This window comes from Solanum lycopersicum, chromosome 3, assembly GCF_036512215.1.
Source record: "Solanum lycopersicum chromosome 3, SLM_r2.1".
Taxonomy (NCBI): domain Eukaryota; kingdom Viridiplantae; phylum Streptophyta; class Magnoliopsida; order Solanales; family Solanaceae; genus Solanum; species Solanum lycopersicum.
This window is the reverse complement of record NC_090802.1, coordinates 67,537,811-67,557,140: the sequence shown is the minus strand read 5'-3', so window position 1 is coordinate 67,557,140 and position 19,330 is coordinate 67,537,811. Positions and strand designations below refer to the sequence as shown.

General features: G+C 32.3%; 2 protein-coding genes across 3 annotated transcripts; both read left to right on the top strand.

Moving 5' to 3' along the window:
- The first annotated feature begins 6,818 nt into the window (after positions 1 to 6,818).
- LOC101249626 (uncharacterized) lies at positions 6,819 to 7,877 on the top strand. The gene has a single exon (XM_004236323.1). It carries the CDS (start codon positions 6,819 to 6,821, stop codon positions 7,875 to 7,877), a length of 1,059 nt encoding a protein of 352 aa, XP_004236371.1.
- A 5,811-nt stretch (positions 7,878 to 13,688) lies between these two features.
- LOC101262794 (probable mitochondrial adenine nucleotide transporter BTL1) lies at positions 13,689 to 18,338 on the top strand. 2 transcript variants are annotated; one of them, XM_010320125.4, is made up of 5 exons: positions 13,689 to 14,058; positions 14,127 to 14,221; positions 14,710 to 15,043; positions 15,198 to 15,435; positions 15,579 to 18,338. In XM_010320125.4, exons 1-5 carry the CDS (start codon positions 13,873 to 13,875, stop codon positions 15,770 to 15,772), a joined length of 1,047 nt encoding a protein of 348 aa, XP_010318427.1. In that variant the 5' UTR covers positions 13,689 to 13,872; the 3' UTR covers positions 15,773 to 18,338. The 2 variants fall into 2 exon arrangements, with proteins under 2 accessions (XP_010318427.1, XP_004235500.1); XM_004235452.5 differs by having other exon boundaries at positions 13,696 to 14,058; positions 17,842 to 18,338.
- The last annotated feature ends 992 nt before the right edge of the window (positions 18,339 to 19,330 follow it).

The following is a 19,330-nucleotide window of genomic DNA, read 5'->3' as shown; positions in this document are numbered from 1 at the left end:
AAATTACCTTTCTATTCGCTCTAAAAATATTTTCATTCTAATTTTTTTGGGGGGCCCTCTAGTTTTTTGATTTAAAATATTTTTAAACTATATCCTCAATTTAAATTAAATTCTTGATATTCTTCTTTAACAAAAAAAATATCCTCCAAATATTTAAATTTAACAACTTCTATCCCTTTATGTCAAAAGATTATTGAATTCCACACAAAAACATACTCAAAATAAAAAAATTTACTTGTCAGAAAGAACATCCAAAAATTAAAAAAATAAAAGATTTCATAGTTGTATGTAGTGTTGTTCATGATTATGATTAGAAAATCAAATCGAACTGCAATTGAAACCAAATCAATTAAAAAATCGATAGTTAGTGTGATTTAGTTAGGCCTGATTTTAAATTATAAAAATTAATGTTATTTGATTTGCGTTTGATTTTACTAAAAAATAAATCGCAAGACAACCAAATCAGACAGAGAAATTATAAATATATATTATGATTATTTATATATTATTCATAAATAAAATATAAATATTTTGTTAAATTTTGTTTAACTTAAATCTTAACTCTCAAGTTCGACACTTGATTTTAGCCTGACTATTTAAAAATCAAAATTTATTACTTTAATCTTTATCTACTCTACGTCACATTTGACAGTCACACCTTTTCTCTATTGAATCACTTTATTTGTGTAATAATAACTTTTGTATTGCTTAGTTAAATCCATAATAACTTTATATTGTTCAGCTATTAGGTATTTGTCTCTATCAAGACGGATTATTCAAATTTCCAAACAAACAAATAGTAACTAAATCGATAATTTCTTTTTATTTGATTTGATTTGATTTAAAAATGTAAAAACTAACTAAACTGATTTGATTTTAATTTTAGATAATAAATGGTCCAAATCGAATCATGAACACCATTGATCCTTTGAATAAAAATTTAATTAAAACTTTATCAAAAAAAAAAATTTAAAATTATGTGTAGACATACGTTTCATTCGCAAACAAGTTGAAGTTTGTGAGGTAAAAACTATTTCTCTTATTAGTCAACTAGCCAAAAATAACATTTCTAATACATAACATACAAAAACTTTTTTAAATAAAGAAACGAATCGTATCTAATAAAATTTTAATCGAGCAAAAGTCATAAATGATATGAAAATTAGGAGGAATTACTAGTCTTAAGACTGTTTATAGATATTGAATTACTATTTTTATATAATTATGAAATAATTATTTTTTTGAGATTAAATTAATAATATCAAAATAAAATACTATTGAAAGTGCAACACGGTGTGCTAAAATTCAAACTCAATAATCAAATACTTGAGTTTCCAACTGTAAAATCATGAACTCATATAATTTTAATTTTAATTTACTTATTAAAAAAAATTAGAGAAAAATATAAACTTTATAATATATATTATATTTTAAAACAACAAGGCATGCTTTCTTGACTCTCGAGTCCTCGTTTTGATATGTATTGTGTTAAAGAGTTTGAATTCATATATAAATATTTTTAATTCACGAAAACATATTCATATGATGAATTTATTTATTTAATTTGATCATATTAACGAAAATGAGATGTAATATTCGAGGACCATGTGATTATAAAAAGAATAACATAATACCATCAATGTTAATTAGAAAATATTTTATTCAATTTATTTAAAAAAATAACTAAATGAAATTTATCTATTTTAATATGAATATTTTATTATTTTCAATATGTTTTTTTTTCTAATTTCAATAATTAGATTTTACATGACATATTTAAGATTATTAAATTAATGTACATATTTGATATAAGACCACAAAAAATTTAAATATTTTTTGATTCTATGATAATTCAAACCGTCAAAGACTAATTATTAGTTTTTTGAAATGGTACAAAATTACGCTCAATCCACCTATTAGCTCCATAATAGCCTTCTCACCCACCTATTGGGTCTAAAATACCCTTGTCATCCACCTTTTGGTTCAAAATTGACCACTTATTTAACGGTTTTATATTTAAACTATTTGAATATTTTTTTAAATACGTGGCGCTCAACTATTGTTATATTTTAACTTATTAGTATAATTTATAAATCAATCCACTACCCACCCATTACTAATTAAACCCACCAAATTAATAAATATGTCACATTATTAATGCAACAACAGAAAAGCTACTGCGAATTGAGTGTTTTTAAAATTTGAGACGAAAATATCTATAGAAGTAAATTATCATACATTCAAGTATCTAAATAAAAATTACCGACAAATTTAAAAGTCTGGCCATGTTCATCTTAATTATTCTTACGTCTCAATTATGTGATGTTACTTTATACGTAACTTTTTTTTCAAAATAATATATTAAAGGTTTTAAAACAAATGATAAATATTTATAAAAGTATATTTTAAAAAAGTGCATGAATTAATTCGGGATATATTAGTTCTTTACATTTAATCATAAATTTCTAATTCAATCTTGAAAGAAAATCCTATTGAAAGTGTCCTCTTAAATAAACGACTCAACATAAATTTAATTGGAGCTTTGATTCGGATTCGAATAATTTTGAATATCATTTTCAGAAATCTATAATTTCATTGTGTTTCATTAGTGTTTATGACGATTTTGATATAATAGTTGGATTATTAATTGGGTGGGATTTAGTTAGTAATGAGTGGGTATTGAGTTGGTTTATAAATGATACAAATAAATTAAATTATAATCAATAGTTGAGCATCAAGTATTTTTAAAAAATATTTAAATAGTTTAAATTTAAAATCATTAAATAAGTGGTCAATTTTGAACTCAAAGGTGAATGACAAGGGTATTTTGGACCCAATAGGTGGATGAAAAGAACATTTTGGAACCAATAGATGGATAAAGGGTAATTTTGTAACATTTTCAACAGCTTAAAGATATTTTAGGCCCTTTTTCGAAAAAACAAATTGAAAAGACCATAATCATTTTAGGTTCAATACACGCTCAACTCTTTAAATTCGTCAGAATATTTCATTCTGACACCCAAACTAAGATGCTTTCTGATTAAACATCTCGTTTTCTACTAAAGTTTTAAATTGGATACTTCTAATTCAATTTTGAAGAAAATAATATGCTTATTTTCATTCTCTTGTTAGATAGTTAAGCTAACCATATAAATATGTTATTTTCATTAATTATATGCATCAACCTCAATTTTATATATATCAATTTTATCATACTTTAACATAAATCATATCAGTAATAACAAAGAAACACGTGACAATACAAAATTAAATGACCAATTCTATTTTATATATCTATTTTCTATTAAATACTAATTTACATATGCAAAATCAACTGTTAATAATTTTCAACTGTCCTATTAATAAACGGAAAAGGGCCTAAAATACTCTCGAAGTATTGAAAATGGTACACAATTATCCCTCATCCACCTATTGGCTCCCAAATACTCTTCACATTCACCTTTGCGTCCAAATTTACCCCTTCATTAACAGACCAAAATTAAAAATAATTAAATAATAATTAATAATTACGTGGCGCTCAACCATTGGTTGTAATTTAATTATTTAAAATAATTTTAAACCCACACATTTTAACTAAACCCGCCCCACTTGACCCAGTTTTTTTTAAAAAACCATCTAATTAAAATACCCTAAAACCTTATTCCTCCAATTTTCACAACTTCCATAGACTCCATTGTCTTCTTCTCCATGAAGAAAATGTCAGCTTCTTCTTCGATTTCTTCCCCTGAAGAACTTCACTCTCACAGTTGAAATAATTGTATGCAATTTAACTACCTTTTTTAGTCTAATCAATTATGGCAGTTCCCTATTGTTACTAATGATAGATAACTCTCGAAATTTCCACTTACTAAAACATGCTGCCCATGATGATTAAAGCTTTCATGAATCCAGAGGGTCCTTCATTTATTAAACAATAGATTTAATCAACTACATGTTGCGGCTCACTATTAAATTCACGTAAATGAACTATTATACAATATATTGTTTCACTTTGTATGACCTTTAGAATATAAGACTATTGTGAGACATTAATAAAATATGTTCATTTTCTAGGAGTCACATGCAGTGCTTTTAAAATTCTAATGTTTTTCAGGTGAAGAAATCAAAGAAGAAGCTGACATTTTCTTCATGGAGAAGAAGAAGAAGACAATGGAGTCCATGGAAGTTGTGAAAATTGGAGGAATAAGGTTTTAGGGTATTTTAATTAGATGGTTTTTTTAAAAAAATTGGGTCAAGTGGGGCGGGTTTAGTTAAAATGGGTGGGTTTAAAATTATTTTAAATTTTAAATTACAACTAATGGTTGAGTGCCACGTAATTAAAACTTATTATTTAATTATTTTTAATTTTGATCCGTTAATGAAGGGGTAAATTTGGACCCAAAGGTGGATGTAAAAGGTATTTGGGGGCCAATAGGTGGATGAGGGTAATTGTGTACCATTTTCAATACTTCGAGGGTATTTTAGGTCCTTTTTCGATTAATAAATAGCCTCAACTATTTTAGGAACAATTTTTTATTAGAAAAAAACAAGCCAAATTGCATGTGTTTATTTCATTTAATCAATTTAAGAGAAACTGCACTAATAATATCACCAAGGGCGTGAAAAATATATGGGCATAAGATAAAAATTACAATAAAATTTTTATTTGTTCTTTATAAGTTTATAAGTACAGAAATCTCTCAAACTGATATAATAATATAAGTGCTGATACACTAATTTGATGCGCGAGATGCATTAATCTTTAAGTAAGATACATTATATTTTATACACGATAAACTAATTTGATATACATATTATATACGATTCACTAATCTGATGCGCGAGATACATTATATTCTTCTAATAAAGAATGGAAGTTCTTCATCTGAGGCTTGCTATCACCTTAGAGCCAATTTCAAAGATGATTTTCAAAGATTTCAAAAAGATGAAAAGTCCAATTTTTACTCCAAGTCTTGGGTTCTTGCATAAAAGGTTTTCGAATCTGATGTATGAGATAAATTAATTTGATGCGCGAGATACATTATTCTGATGCACTTATACATTAATCTGATGCGCGATAATGTAAAATTTTAGAATTTATAAAACTAATAGGGGATAATGATAACAAGAGAACTTAAAGGTGAATTTTTATCTTTTTTCCAAAATATATTGCTATCAACCTATCATCTAAATCTAGAACTGTCAATATGAGCTAGTCCGCCCCATTCAGATTAATCCATACAAGCTTTGATGTTTTATGGATCAGGCCGGGCTAACCCATTTTTAGAGTGGGCCATAAAACAGTCGTCCCAACCCACAAGTACGTGGGCTACAGACTTGTCGGGTCAATTCACTTTTTAAAAAATTATATTTTTTTATAATTATTAATTAAATTATACATTATAATTTGAAATATTACCATAAATGTTGACGAAACAATATTACATGATGTTAAAGTTATTACTTGTTAATCAAATCCACAAATAAAATTATCTTTATAATATTTATTAAGTTTTTTTCTAGTAAAAGTATAAATACCTAAATAGAAATATTAACTTAATTTTTTTAGTTTGGACTCTCTTTAATTTTTATTTTTAAAATTATATTATATTATTTTTATTGGCATACGTGTCGACCCTACCGATATTTCTCAAGCCCCACAAATCAGCAGACTTATTCAGGCCGGGCTTAAAAACCCTTTTCTTAAACGGGCTCCAATAATCTAAGCCCACTCTTATTAAATCCCGAGTTAGGCCAGGTCGACCTAACGAGCCTAGTCCATATTCACAACTCTATATGTATCATGATACAAAGTAGGTTAATTTTTGGGAAAAATTGTATATAATGACAAACTAAGAATTCAAAAGTAAATGTTATAACCACACTTTGATTTAATTGTGCCTTGTAGCACATTGTTTGCTAGGTACTTCTCTACCTCAAACTCTCGCTCGCCACTCTCCCTCTCTCTCTCGCTCCCTCTCGATTTTATACAAACACAAATATATAAAATGCGTTTGTGTTTGTATAAATCGAGAAAAAAATGTATATATATATATATATATATATATATATATATATATATATTCGTTCCCCTCTCTCTCCTCTTCAAAATCTCACTCGCTACTCTTTCAGATTTGTTTGCCACCCTCGCCTCTATCGCTTATACATACACAAATTATACAATTAATTTGTATATAACTATTTCCTTTTGTATATATATAGCGAATTATACAACTGCTTTTTTTTATATGTATAACAAAATATACATATTTATGTTTGCTATGAAGCGCAATTATCTAAACTTTGTTATAACATACAAATATGAATTTTGTACTTGCTATATGTGAAAATTGCTCTAATATTTAATTATTAAAAGTTCAAACTTAATTTAATTAAAAAAGAAAGAAGATAATGACGAAAGAAGAGTAAATGTGTGTTAAACAGGTGAGTTTCTAATATGTTGTAAATCCATTGTATATGTGGATGATCCATTAGAGTTATTCAACAATTAATTGGATTCATGTATTAGTGTTTCCAATGTGATAATATATCAAGGTGATATGAACCTTGATGATAACTATGTAAAATTTCAAGGTGACCTTTGACAATGATATCTCAACACTATAAATAGAAATATCATTCACCATTGTATGACATACTTGAATAAGAAAATTATCTCCTCTATCTTATACTTCTTGTCTTTTTCATCTTATATTCTGAACTTTCTTTACAACACGTTATCAGCATGAAATTGCTACTTGCAAAAGTACTATATAAATATTTTTATTTAATTCACATATTCTCTCATAATTTTCACTATGTCGAATTTATCCAAACTCGAGTTTGTGGCATTAGATATTTCTGTAAAGAATTATCTTTCATGGGTACTCGATGCTGAGATTCACTTGGCTGCTAAAGGTTTTGATGCCACTATTACTCAGGGAAATGAAGCATCGAGTCAAGATAAGGCGAAAGCTATGATTTTCCTTCGTCATCATCTTGATGAGGGCCTGAAGATTGAATATCTGACAGTGAAAGATCCACTTGAATTGTGGACTGATTTAAAGGGGAGATATGACCACCTAAAGGCAACAGTGTTGCCAAGAGCTTGTTATGAGTGGATGCATTTATGGTTTCAAGATTTTAAGACCGTAATTGAATACAACTCTGTTGTATTAAGGATAACCTCCCAGTTGAAATTATGTGGGGAGACTATAAAAGATGAGGACATGTTGGAAAAGACACTTACTACTTTTCATGCCTCGAATGTGATATTGCAGCAGCAATATCGTGAAAAGGGTTTTCAGAAATATTCTGAACTAATCTCATGTCTTTTGGTGGCTGAGCAACATAATGCTCTTTTAACGAAAAATCATGAAGTTCGTCCCACTGGAGCTGCTCCATTACCGGAGGCAAATGTGGTGGAAGCACGTGATCAATCTGAAGTAAAAAGAGATGATCATCGGGGATATAATAATGCACGGGGACGTGACAAAGATAAAAGACGAAACACTAATCGTCAAGGTGGTGGTCATAATAAAAGGGAGAACAACATGAGTTCTCAAAATAACCCCTCAAAAAGTAATTGTCGTCGTTGTGGCATGAAAGACCATTGGAAGAATGAATGTCGCACACATGAACATTTTATAAGGCTCTATCAAAATTCCTTTAAAAAGAAAGGAAATAAAAGTGGTGCTTCCTCTTCCAATGCTCGAGCTGAGTCACATATGACTCTTAAAGATGGTGATAAGCCGGGAACATCTCAGAAATATGATAAAGATGTTGAAGCAAATTTGGTTTTAAAGGATGATGTTTTTGATGGCCTTGGTGACATTACTCATATGGAAGTTAATGACTTCTTTGGAGATCGAAACTAATGTTTGATCTTTTAGCTGGGGAATGAAATTTGTTAATATTTTACTTATGTATTTTTAATTATTATGTTATTCATGTTGAAGTATTTAAATTTCCGTTGTTAATTTTGTCTCTTCCTTCTTTTGATGTATTTTATTTTAATGAAAATTAATAGAAATCCTCAGTTGTCAGTTGAATTCAAGATGAGTAATGGAGATGTATGCCTTCTTGATAGTGCTTCAACGCATACAATATTAAAAGAAATGAAATACTTTTCTAATTTGGTTATGAAAATGGCATATGTCAACACAATATCAGGTAGTACAAAATTAATTGAGGGCTCTGGAAGAGCGACCATATTACTACCTAGAGGGACAATATTAAGCATTGATAATGCATTATATTGTAGTAAGTCTCAAAAAAACTTATTAAGTTTCAAAGTTATTCGCCAAAATGGCTATCGTGTTGAGACGGCTAATGAAGGAAAGGTTGAATACCTTAACATTACTACTGTCACGACCGGAATCTAGACCCCAGACGAGACCGGCGTCGTTGACCTCTCAGAGGTCGCAGACAAGCCTACTTACGTCATTCTTACTTTACATAGATTAATTTTAGCGGAAAATTTGAATTTTTTTTATTCTTTAATCATACTTGCTGAACATTCTTAACATTTCGTAATCGTTCATCATCAACCATCTAACATTTAAGAGATAAGCAACTGAAAAAAAATAATTCATTAAGTATTAATTGTATATCTACCAAAATAGCACCAATACAAAGTTTGAACCAAAACAGGAAAGAAACGCTAGTGGAACATGCTCCACTAGCTCAACTCTAAAACTACGCTAGAATGTAAAACAGTAGCATCCTCGAAAGCATGAGGACCTACCAAACTCCGGATGAGTACTGATGTCCGGATAGCTGCGACAACGAACCTGTAGCTCTAGCGTCCACCTGTGCCTGCACCTAAAAGTAGATATTCGTATGGAATTAGTACACACTTGTACTAAGTATGGGTATATGCAAGTACACACCAGGGACATACATGAGAAAGAATAGCTCTTTCCTAACAACATGATTTTTGGAAGTCAAGTCAGTGGACTTGCCAAATTGAGATTGGGAAAGTTATGCCATGAGAGTGACATGCATCATTATAATTATCGTATGGCACACAAAACATAACATATTCATATAACACATAACATATAACACATACTTTCTTTCATATTATTCATTCGTATACCATGAGACCTTATTATCATAGACTTAACTTTAAGACTTTCCAAAATGAGGGCTCAACATATGGGACCTCAACTAGGGAGCCTTCTTTAGCAAACCCAGAGTCTGCTTCACTCATTCATTCGTATTTCATTTCAATTCATTCATAGGCCAGTGCGAACACCAGCTATACCTAGGATGTAGTTTAAGACTTTCATCAGGTTTGCTGTGCAATGATCAGGAATGACCTAATGTTATTACCTGAATCTAGCTCACCTCTTGATTATCCTATCCTAACACCTTCAGTATCATTCATTTCTTTATATGATTCATTTGAGGCTGGCCTCATTCATTCATTGGGAACTTTAACTTTAACCGACATAGATCATGTGAGCATCATGAAATCCAGTGTCTTCCCCACACCGAAAAGAGGTGGAATCACCGGCCAAAGCAATTCAATAACATGCTAGCGTATATGGGAATTTAACCCCGCCAGATCCCTATAGTGGCAATATAGGTTCAAAGACTAGGAGATGTATGGAGACCCATACCCGGCAAGCCGGACAGTCTCATCTCATGAGAATTACGTGAACCTCCGCCCTTCCCGAAAGAAGGCATCACCACTCATAGCTAGCCTATCGGTGCTCGGTATAAAGTTCCATTACATTCAACTCATACATCATAGAAGTTTGTTTCTAGTATGAGGACATCATAGCTCAATAGATGATTTCTCATCTCATCATTAGTATTAAGTGTTTTAAACTCAATATTTTTATTAGAGTATTCATAGAGACTGGTCTCTTCATTATCTTACACTCTCATTGGTGAGTATGTATCGGTAACATTTACTTAGGCTCATTTAAGATTGCTCTCATCATATGCATTAACCTCACATCATGATTGTCACCACATTCTTCATTTCATTATGTATATCTTAGGTTCACTTATTCTTGAACGTATGTTAAACTTATATATCTATACATACAAGCCATGAGGCTTCATTTATAGTTCGTTAAGTGAATTCTTGTTTTTCTAAGATTATGTATTACAAGACTTATGTATCTTGTATATATGCCAAGATGTTTGATTTTTGATCTAAGTAGATGACATTATTCTTGAATATTTCACTCACGTATGACTTATGTATCAATACGGAGGTTTGGACACGAGAACCCAAATTTTGAATTATTTGGATATCATTTATATTTTTCATTGATTTTAGTTCTAATATTAATAAATTTAGAACTCTAAGTTAAGTCTCAACATTTTCGTGAAATAATAAATTTTCTATTTTAATTAGAATTCTAAATTAAATTTCAATCATTTACATGAAAGAATAATTTTCTAATTTAATTAGAATTCCAATTTAAATCTCAATATTTACATAAAAGAATTAATATTCTATTTTTAATTAAAATTCTAAATTAAATCTCAATGTTTACATAAGAGAATTAATTTTCCAACTTTAATTAGAATTTTAATTTACTATTATTATTATTTTTAATTAAATTCGCTTGAATAGGGAGGTTGTGGGTTCGAACCCCCACAACCCCCTTTATTTTCCTCTTAATTTCGCTGGGAATGGAGGCTGTGAGGTGGTGGGTTCGAACCCCCACAGCCTCACCTTTATTCCCTTAATATTTTTATCCCCCCTTCAGCCCTGAGGTCGTGGGTTCGATCCCCACGCCTCGCATCCCCCTTTTTATTTTTTATTTTTTATTTTTATTTTGTTGCGAACGGGGGTCGTGGGTTCGATCCCCGCCCCCAGCATCCCTTTTCTGTTTTTTTTTTCTTTTTCGCGAATGGGGGTAGCGGGTTCGATCCCCGCCCCCAACATTCCCTTTTTAAATCTTTTTTTTGTTAAGGCAGCTGCAGGGAGGTCCTGGGTTCGATCCCTGCAGGCCTCAAAACGTTTTTTTTTAATTCTTTGACATCCAAAAATTTCCAGATTCTTTTTAAACCTATTTCTATGTTTTTGGAAATTTATTCCACTATTTTTCTGCACTTTTTCATCAAGTTTCACATTAGTTCTTAGGGAGATTTCATGGTTCATTCACTTCACTATGCTTCATCAAAATGAACATCACATTGCACACCCATTTCACACATAAAATACATGATAAATAAACAACTTATATACCCCAAAACAATGCCTAAAACACTACCCTATACACACCCATACATCAACTGTTTCCGGTCATATTTTGATGATCATTATCGCGATTTCCCGCACATAAACACATTCATATTTAATTTAAACACATCATTCATGCAAAAATCTAGCAGCACAACATACCCATCCTACAAATTCATTAGGGAGCTAAGGACAAGGACATACGAAGGGGAACAACCTTAGTTTCAAGAGTTTAAGAAACGTCCGAAAGAAAGTACTCTTGGAGAAAGAATTCCATGAGAGAAACCCATACCTTAATCGATGTTCAAACTTTAATGTTGCTGCCCGGAAAGCTCCTCCAACCCACTCCCAATTCACTTCAACGTACACCTCTCTCGACAAACCTCTCTTAGCCTTGACATTTTGATTACTTTTTCTTTTGCTTAAAATTTTTTTTTTGTTAGTTCTTCAAGCATGAAAACTGTTGATGTTTTGTCAGAAATAATGTGAGGAAGATGGAGGACGTGAGAGAGAGAGGACTATTTGGATTAGGAGACTAATTCAAGAATTAGTCAAATAACATTTAAAATAAATAAATACAAATCTATTTTATTTATTTACTTATTTATTTATTTATTCATTTAAAACGTGAAAGGACAATCATGCCCTTAAATACCTATTTATTCTTATTTATATAATTCTTTTTTTTTGAATCGTTACAACTACAATTAATGTAGAGAAGAAAATTGTGCACGAAAAATTACCTGCATTTTCTTCTGGGTTGTACTATACAAGTATAAGTACAGTTGAATCACATGCCGTAGTAAACAAAAGGTTTACTAATTTTAATGATTTTATCATTTGGCATGACCGGTTGGGCCACCCCGGATTTAATATGATGCGCAAAATCATTGAGAATTCACATGGGCACACCTTAAAGAGCCCAAATATCCTTCAATCAAAGGAATTCTCTTGTGCTGCTTGTTCTCAAGGAAAGTTGATCATTAAACCATCAACATTTAAGGTTGGAATTGAATCCCCTGCGTTTCTGGAACATATACAGGGTGATATATGTGGACCAATTCAACCTGCATGTGGACCCTTTAAATATTATATGGTCTTGATAGATGCTTCTACAAGATGGTCACACGTGTGTTTATTATCAACTCGCAAAATGACTTTTGCGAGATTGCTGGCTCAAATAATAAGATTAAAAGTACAATTTCCAGACTATACAATAAAGACAATCCGTCTAGATAATGCTGGTGAGTTTACATCTTAAGCATTTAATGATTATTGTATGTCTACTGGTATAACAGTTGAACATCCAGTTGCTCATGTTCACACTCAAAACGGTCTAGCAGAATCATTGATTAAACGTCTGCAATTGATAGCTAGACAATTACTAATGAGAACAAAGTTATCTGTGTCGATGTGGGGGCATGCTATTTTGCATGCAGCAGCACTTGTGCGCATAAGGTCGACGTCCACACCACTCAACGAACAACTCCTCTTCGCCTTAATATTTTTTTTGATTGCTTTGTTTTTCTTAAAATTTTATGTGAGTTCTTCAAGCATGAAGAACTGTTGATATTTGACAGAAATAATGTGAGGAAGATGGAGAACGCGAGAGAGAGTCAAGAAACGTGAAAAGAGAGAACTATTAGGATTAGGAGACTAATTCAAAAATTAGTCAAATAGAATTTACAATAAATAAATACAAATATTTTTTTTTTATTTATTTATTTAAAACGTGAAAGGACCATTATGCCCTTAAATACCTATTTATTCTTATTTATATACTAATTTTTTTCTGAATCGTTACATGAAGTTCAAAGTTAGATTGTGAAAATGTCCTTCACTAATTTTTTAAAATTTATTTTTTTAATTAATTTATAAAAAAAATCAATAATGATAATGAAACTAGACAAAATACATGATTAGATATTACAACTTATTATTTTTCATTTCTTAATAAATTTAATTTTTAAAACTTTTTAGCTTTCACCATTAAACATATTCATGCACAAATCTTTCATGTACTTAATTTCTCCCTTATAAATTGGATAAAAAATATTAATCCATCACACTTTGTGTTTCATCTTCTAATAGTTCTTCTGTAAGGAGTATTTTTTTATTGGTCACTATTTTTCTTATTGATTTGTGCCTTTTTTCATTTTTTATTTTCATAGTTGTTAGAGAAATACGTAATTTAACAGTTCTTGTATATTTTTTATTGATCACTATTTTTATTATTGGATTATGTCCTTCATTCATTTTTTTATTTTTGATGATTGTTGAAGTATTTATGTCCCAAGAAATTTGAGCCTTGAGACTTAGTTTTAGCCTTACAAATTGCTCATCATTCACCAAGAAAATTGTTAATATTTAAGTTCTAAACATGAAGTAATCACTAAAAAAAGTTTATTTTATATGTAAAAAAAATATAAAAGTACGTTAGACAATATTAAGTAATTTTATATTTTACATTTAAGAACTTAGTTGATAAAATAAATGATTACATGGAAACTATCACAGGAGAAGAAAACCCTAATAATATCGGAAATTTGAGTCAAAAAGAAAAATCTCCCTCCATAGTCTCAGGGAAAACGTTTTCTCCATTTTCCATGTTTTCTCTTGTCTCGCCGGCGTTAGTCTTTAGGATTTTTGAAGTTTTATTGTAAATGCGGCACACCTCAACTACTAATCTGTTCATTGTCTCTATGGCTGCGGAATCCCAATCGCAGAAGAAGACTTACTGTGTCGTCGGAGATATCATGATTATACCCAAGGACTTCAACCTCTCTCCTACCAAGGACCGTCAAATTAACCTTCAACTCAACTTCCCTGACGTCGGACGAGTCTTTAATGTAGCTTCATCATCTACTATTTTGAGTTTATCATTGATTGTCGCTCAAATGTTGCATTATCTCTGCAGGATTTTATCAGGACTCAAGAAGTTGGTGAATTTTTCAGCGGGGCTTTGGCTGGGGCGATGACTAAGGCCATTCTAGCTCCTCTTGAAACCATCAGGTTGGTTACAACGTGTTTATAAGTGCATTGATTTTTTTTTTTTTTAAAAAAAAAAATTACATCGGCATAAAAAGAAAAGGTGGAAAATCTTACGGCGTTAGAGCGCTAAATATTAACTTATGTTAACAAATTGCTGCATTTGTTACAGCTTGGTTTGAAAGGTATCACATAATTTTAAAGACAGGCCTATTCGTTTGCTATATTTTTGGTCCATGCAGTCTTTTATAAATGATGCAACTACTTTGGTGGGCATGCTTTATCTCCATGTGTGATCTTCTGTAGCACTCTCATAGTGTTACTGTTCATCTATATAGTAGCTACCTTATGTTACTTTTTTTTTAAAAAAAATAAATAAATAAATAAAATATATCTGTCAGTGAAGCTCCTCATATAGGATATGAATTGACTTGCAGGAATTTTTATTTGCTTTAAATTGGCTTACTATTCATTTGGTTATGTTACCTAATTTTGGTATTTAAAATATGCAGGACAAGAATGGTAGTTGGTGTTGGGTCCAGAAACATTGGTACAAGTTTTATTCAGGTTATTGAACAGCAGGGTTGGCAAGGGCTGTGGGCAGGTAATACAATTAACATGCTACGGATAATTCCCACACAAGCAATTGAACTTGGGACATTTGAGTGTGTCAAGCGAGCAATGACTTCAGCACAAGAGAAATGGACGGATACTGGTAGCCCCAAGCTGCAGATTGGTAATGCTAGCCTGAGCTTTTCTCTCTCATGGCTATCGCCAGTTGCTGTTGCTGGTGCTGCTGCTGGAGTTGTAAGCACACTTGCATGTCATCCGCTGGAAGTGCTGAAGGTATTTTAACTCGAGAGTTTTGTTGTGGGAAAACAATAGCTTTGGTTTTCAAAGTGTTCATGACTATCTGCACAGTTATGTCATTAAGTTATTGTGCTTGTGGCAAGGAGAAATTATCTCACATTTTTAAGTGCTGATTCAACGTGCTTCACAGGATCGGTTGACGGTGAGTCCTGAGGTCTACCCCAGCATACGCATTGCAGTTCACAAGATTTACAAGGACGGTGGAATTGCAGGCCTGTATGCTGGACTTGGGCCAACATTGATTGGCATGCTCCCATATAGCACTTGTTATTATTTCATGTATGAGACAATTAAGAAATCGTATTGCCGTGCACAAAAGAAAGAATCTCTAAGCCGTGCAGAGATGCTCCTAGTTGGAGCTTTCTCAGGTAAGAATCTTGAATCAAACACACTCTCTCCTAGGTTCAAATTTTCTTTAACTTCACAGTGATCTGCTATTTGTGGTAAAGAGGATTGATATGAACAGTTCTGCATATCAACAATGAGTTTCTTTTCTATGGCTCATCAACAGGTTTCTTTAAATCACAAAGGGAGTTTCAGACAAGGAGATCCTTTGTCTCATTTCTTATTCTTATTAGCTATGGAAAAGATGAGCAGAGGCCCCTGCCTCTCCCACATACAAGTACACAGCACTCGGCTACCTACTACCTTTCTACGTTGATCTTCGACCTTCATACCTTCCTATTTGGGGTCTATGTTCAGTAAGCTGCAAGTGTGCCATGTCCAGTCTAATGCTCTCCCCCCCAATTCCTCTTCAGCCTACGTCTACCTATCCTAGGACCTGCTATAGCCACCCCTCTCACACCTCCTTATTGGTGCATCTGTGCACCGTCTGTTTACATGCCCCAAATCATCTAAGCGTCACTTTCCTCATCTTGTCTGCCACAGAGGCCACTCCCACCTTGTCCTGTGTAACTTCGTTCCTAATCTACTAGAAGGCCCATACATCCATCTGAGCATCCTCATTTGTGGCACTTCATCTTTTTTAGGTGTGCATTCTTGACTGGCAAGTCCTTACTTCCGGGAAGATTTGTGTATCACGATCAACACAAAATCTGGAAGTGCTGACTTGGAAATTAGCATTACAGTTGTGTGTTGAACTCCTCCAGTGGCAGTTCAAGGTTATACTTGAGTTAGTCCACTGGACTTCGTTTGCACAGATTACAGCACCGTTATGCTTTGAGTTGATAATTCCTTATCTCAATTACTGGATTTAACCTTTTAAAGCCCTTCCTACGTATGCAACTGGTTGGGCAGGTCAAAAGAACAGCACATGAACAAAGATGAAAGGTTGATGTAAAATACTGGAAGAAAAATAGTAAAGACTGAAACAAGCCTGTGATGCTTTTCTCCTCCGATGCACGAGGTCAAAAGAACAATACCAGGACTAGATTTAATATCGCTGCAGAGAGGAGAAAGGACATCCATTGTACAGACTCTGGAAAAAGGAGCATCGTACATTTAAGTATATTTTTGACCAATCATTATGGTGTGTAGTATCTATAAGATTGTAACGGAGGTGCTTGCAAGGTGACTAAGAAGGGATATGGTTGAATTTACATGCAGAATTCTTTTGTTGGGGGGAGACAAATACTAGAGCAATTAGTTCTAATGAGCTGAACAATTGATTTTAAGTCTAATTGCAATAATGTCACTGAATCATGTACCCTCTCTGATGCTGAGATGGTCCATACTGCAGGATACAATGGGATTTTTATGAAAATCCTAGCAAGAAATAGTTTGGGGTTAAAAATTATGAGCATTTGGCTAATACAAGGAGATAGCAACATGATGTTTTTTCCTTAAATGTTAAATGCCCACACATTTGATATAATCACACTGATAGTGGTCAGCATAGAACAAAAGAAGTAAATCAGAAAATTTCTGTAGTATGATGCCAATAGAAATAAAGAGTGTGATCTTGTTGTTGGAGTGGGTTTCTATTTCAATGGAGGATGAGAATCAGTTTTGATAGATATGATATACTCTCTCCGTTCCTTTTTATATGTCACCTTTTTAGATTGCACTTGCATTAAGAAATTAAGTAATTTTACCCTTCTACCCTTATTTCATGTTTTCTTTAAGTCAACTTTTCAATAAATGATGAATATGCTAGATTTCAAAAATTAAAATACATTTGGATGACTATTTAAATTTTTGAGTTTATTTTCAAAATCAGATTTTGTAGAATAGTGAATGGAGAGAGTAATTAATCAATCTATGAAGTACTCCAATGAATATTAAGTACTTATTAGTTTTTCTAGGTTGGTCAAACTACATATTTTCAAGACTAATTAACTACTCTATCAAGGGTATAATAGGAAGAATATGGTAATTTATGCATTGTTTTTATGAAATGATAAGTATTATGGTCCAACTATTTATGGGAAGGGATGACATATAAAAAGGAACGGAGGAAGTACTAAACAAGGAGATGGTCTTTCTAAAACAAGCAAACTAGGGGTGACAGTGTAAATTGTCATATATTTGATTTTCTAAAATAAAGTAGAAATTTGGACTTTGCGAGGCAAGTCGAAGGAATTCTTCATTGTTAATCTCAAGCTTTTATATGTTAGTATAATTTTCTATTATTTAAGGTAATGTACTGTCCACTTTTGAAGATCCTTTAACTGCAAATAGGGATATGGTACTACTGGGGCATATCTGCTGTTGCTTTAACACTGATGAGACTCTTATGTTTTGACCTGCCACCTTTTGTAGACAGATTACAAGATTACCATGTGATCTAAAGAGTTAATGTTATTGTCGATCAGGTTTAACAGCAAGCACTATTAGTTATCCATTGGAGGTGGCGAGAAAGCGGCTAATGGTGGGTGCTTTACAAGGTAAATGTCCACCTCACATGGTCGCAGCACTTTCAGAAGTTATTAGGGAGGAGGGTTTGTTAGGCCTTTATAGAGGCTGGGGTGCAAGTTGCCTAAAAGTAATGCCATCATCAGGCATTACTTGGACGTTGTATGAAGCTTGGAAAGATATATTGCTTGCTGATAGACGTCATGTGTAACAGCAGACAAATAGTAGTACAGTAAATGAAATCTTATTATTATGCGCTCAAGCTAGAAGCTGGTGATGGTAAGAGTTAAACGTGGTCTCTGTCATCATGAGATTTGTTATTTATACGCATCCACAAATTTTGCTTCCCATCTTCCCTGCTCTTTCCGTGAGCAAAGAGATCTCTTTAACATTTCTGTAAGCAACAGACATGCATTTATGATTATTGCTGGAATTACAAGCCTTGGGAATTTCTCAAGTACTGTTTCTCAGGGGTCATTGTTGTGTACTACTTGGTGTGACTAGATTTAACTTTAAGCATAGCATGGGCAGAGGCAGTGAGGCTTTGAGAAGCAAATGGGCCAGGTTTTTTCTATTTTCCTACATGTTAGAAATGGGAGCAAGGGGGTTCTTGATTTCGGTGCACTGGAGTGAACATGTTTTTTATTCTTCTTTCTGTTTTCTTTTTTTTTTGCATCGCAGCCTATGCTTAGGAAAGGCGGGATACCTCCCAATTTTTGGTTGTCTTCAGATATCATGTGTTTGATGTTCTAAATTGCTCTCATAAGTTGCATAATGGTGAAAAAACTTCTGTTATGTTGTGAGAGGTCATGAAACTTGACACAGTAGGTTTTGCTCTCCCTTTCCCTTTTTAATCTTTATTTACGGTTTACCTTACCTTTACTGGTTTGACGAGCGGTCAGTATTATTCTTCCATTGCTCTCTTTAGAAACATCAACTTCATCACCTCAGCAAACCCTTCGTGTCATTTTTCATAAAATAAAGACCCTCTGATAAGTCGGCCTCAAATGATCCTTGGATGGACAATATGGTATACTTGCTCATTCTAACTTCTAAGGCTAGTCTTTGGTTTCTTCCCTGACTAGTCCACAATTATTTTTAATTTTCCAGCAACTTAAACATCAATAGAGAAGGGCGGGCACCACCACTGGTCACGTTGTGTTGAAAATTTTTAGACGAAAAATATAATTAATTGAGTTTTAGCGAGAAGAGAACTTCAGAAGAAAAATATAATTTCAACATATGATGCTAAAGAATTCCAACAAATTTGTATTAGCGCCAAGTCAGTGGGAGAAAAATGCTCCAGATCAATATAGTTTTCTTTTTGTTCTAAATAAAAGAGATCTCAATCATCCCACTTGGGTGGCAAATGAGTGAGTATGTCATTTCTTCCTATTTTAGTTTTTCAGTGATGATCCTTTTAACTCAAAAATGAGACTAACATGACTG

Coding starts and splice junctions, on each gene's coding strand:
- LOC101249626 (XM_004236323.1), top strand. CDS start 6,819: ATGTCGAATTTATCCAAACTCGAGTTTGTGGCATTAGATATTTCTGTA.
- LOC101262794 (XM_004235452.5), top strand. CDS start 13,873: ATGCGGCACACCTCAACTACTAATCTGTTCATTGTCTCTATGGCTGCG. Junction 14,059..14,126: donor ACGTCGGACGAGTCTTTAAT/GTAGCTTCATCA, acceptor TTATCTCTGCAG/GATTTTATCAGGACTCAAGA. Junction 14,222..14,709: donor GCTCCTCTTGAAACCATCAG/GTTGGTTACAAC, acceptor TAAAATATGCAG/GACAAGAATGGTAGTTGGTG.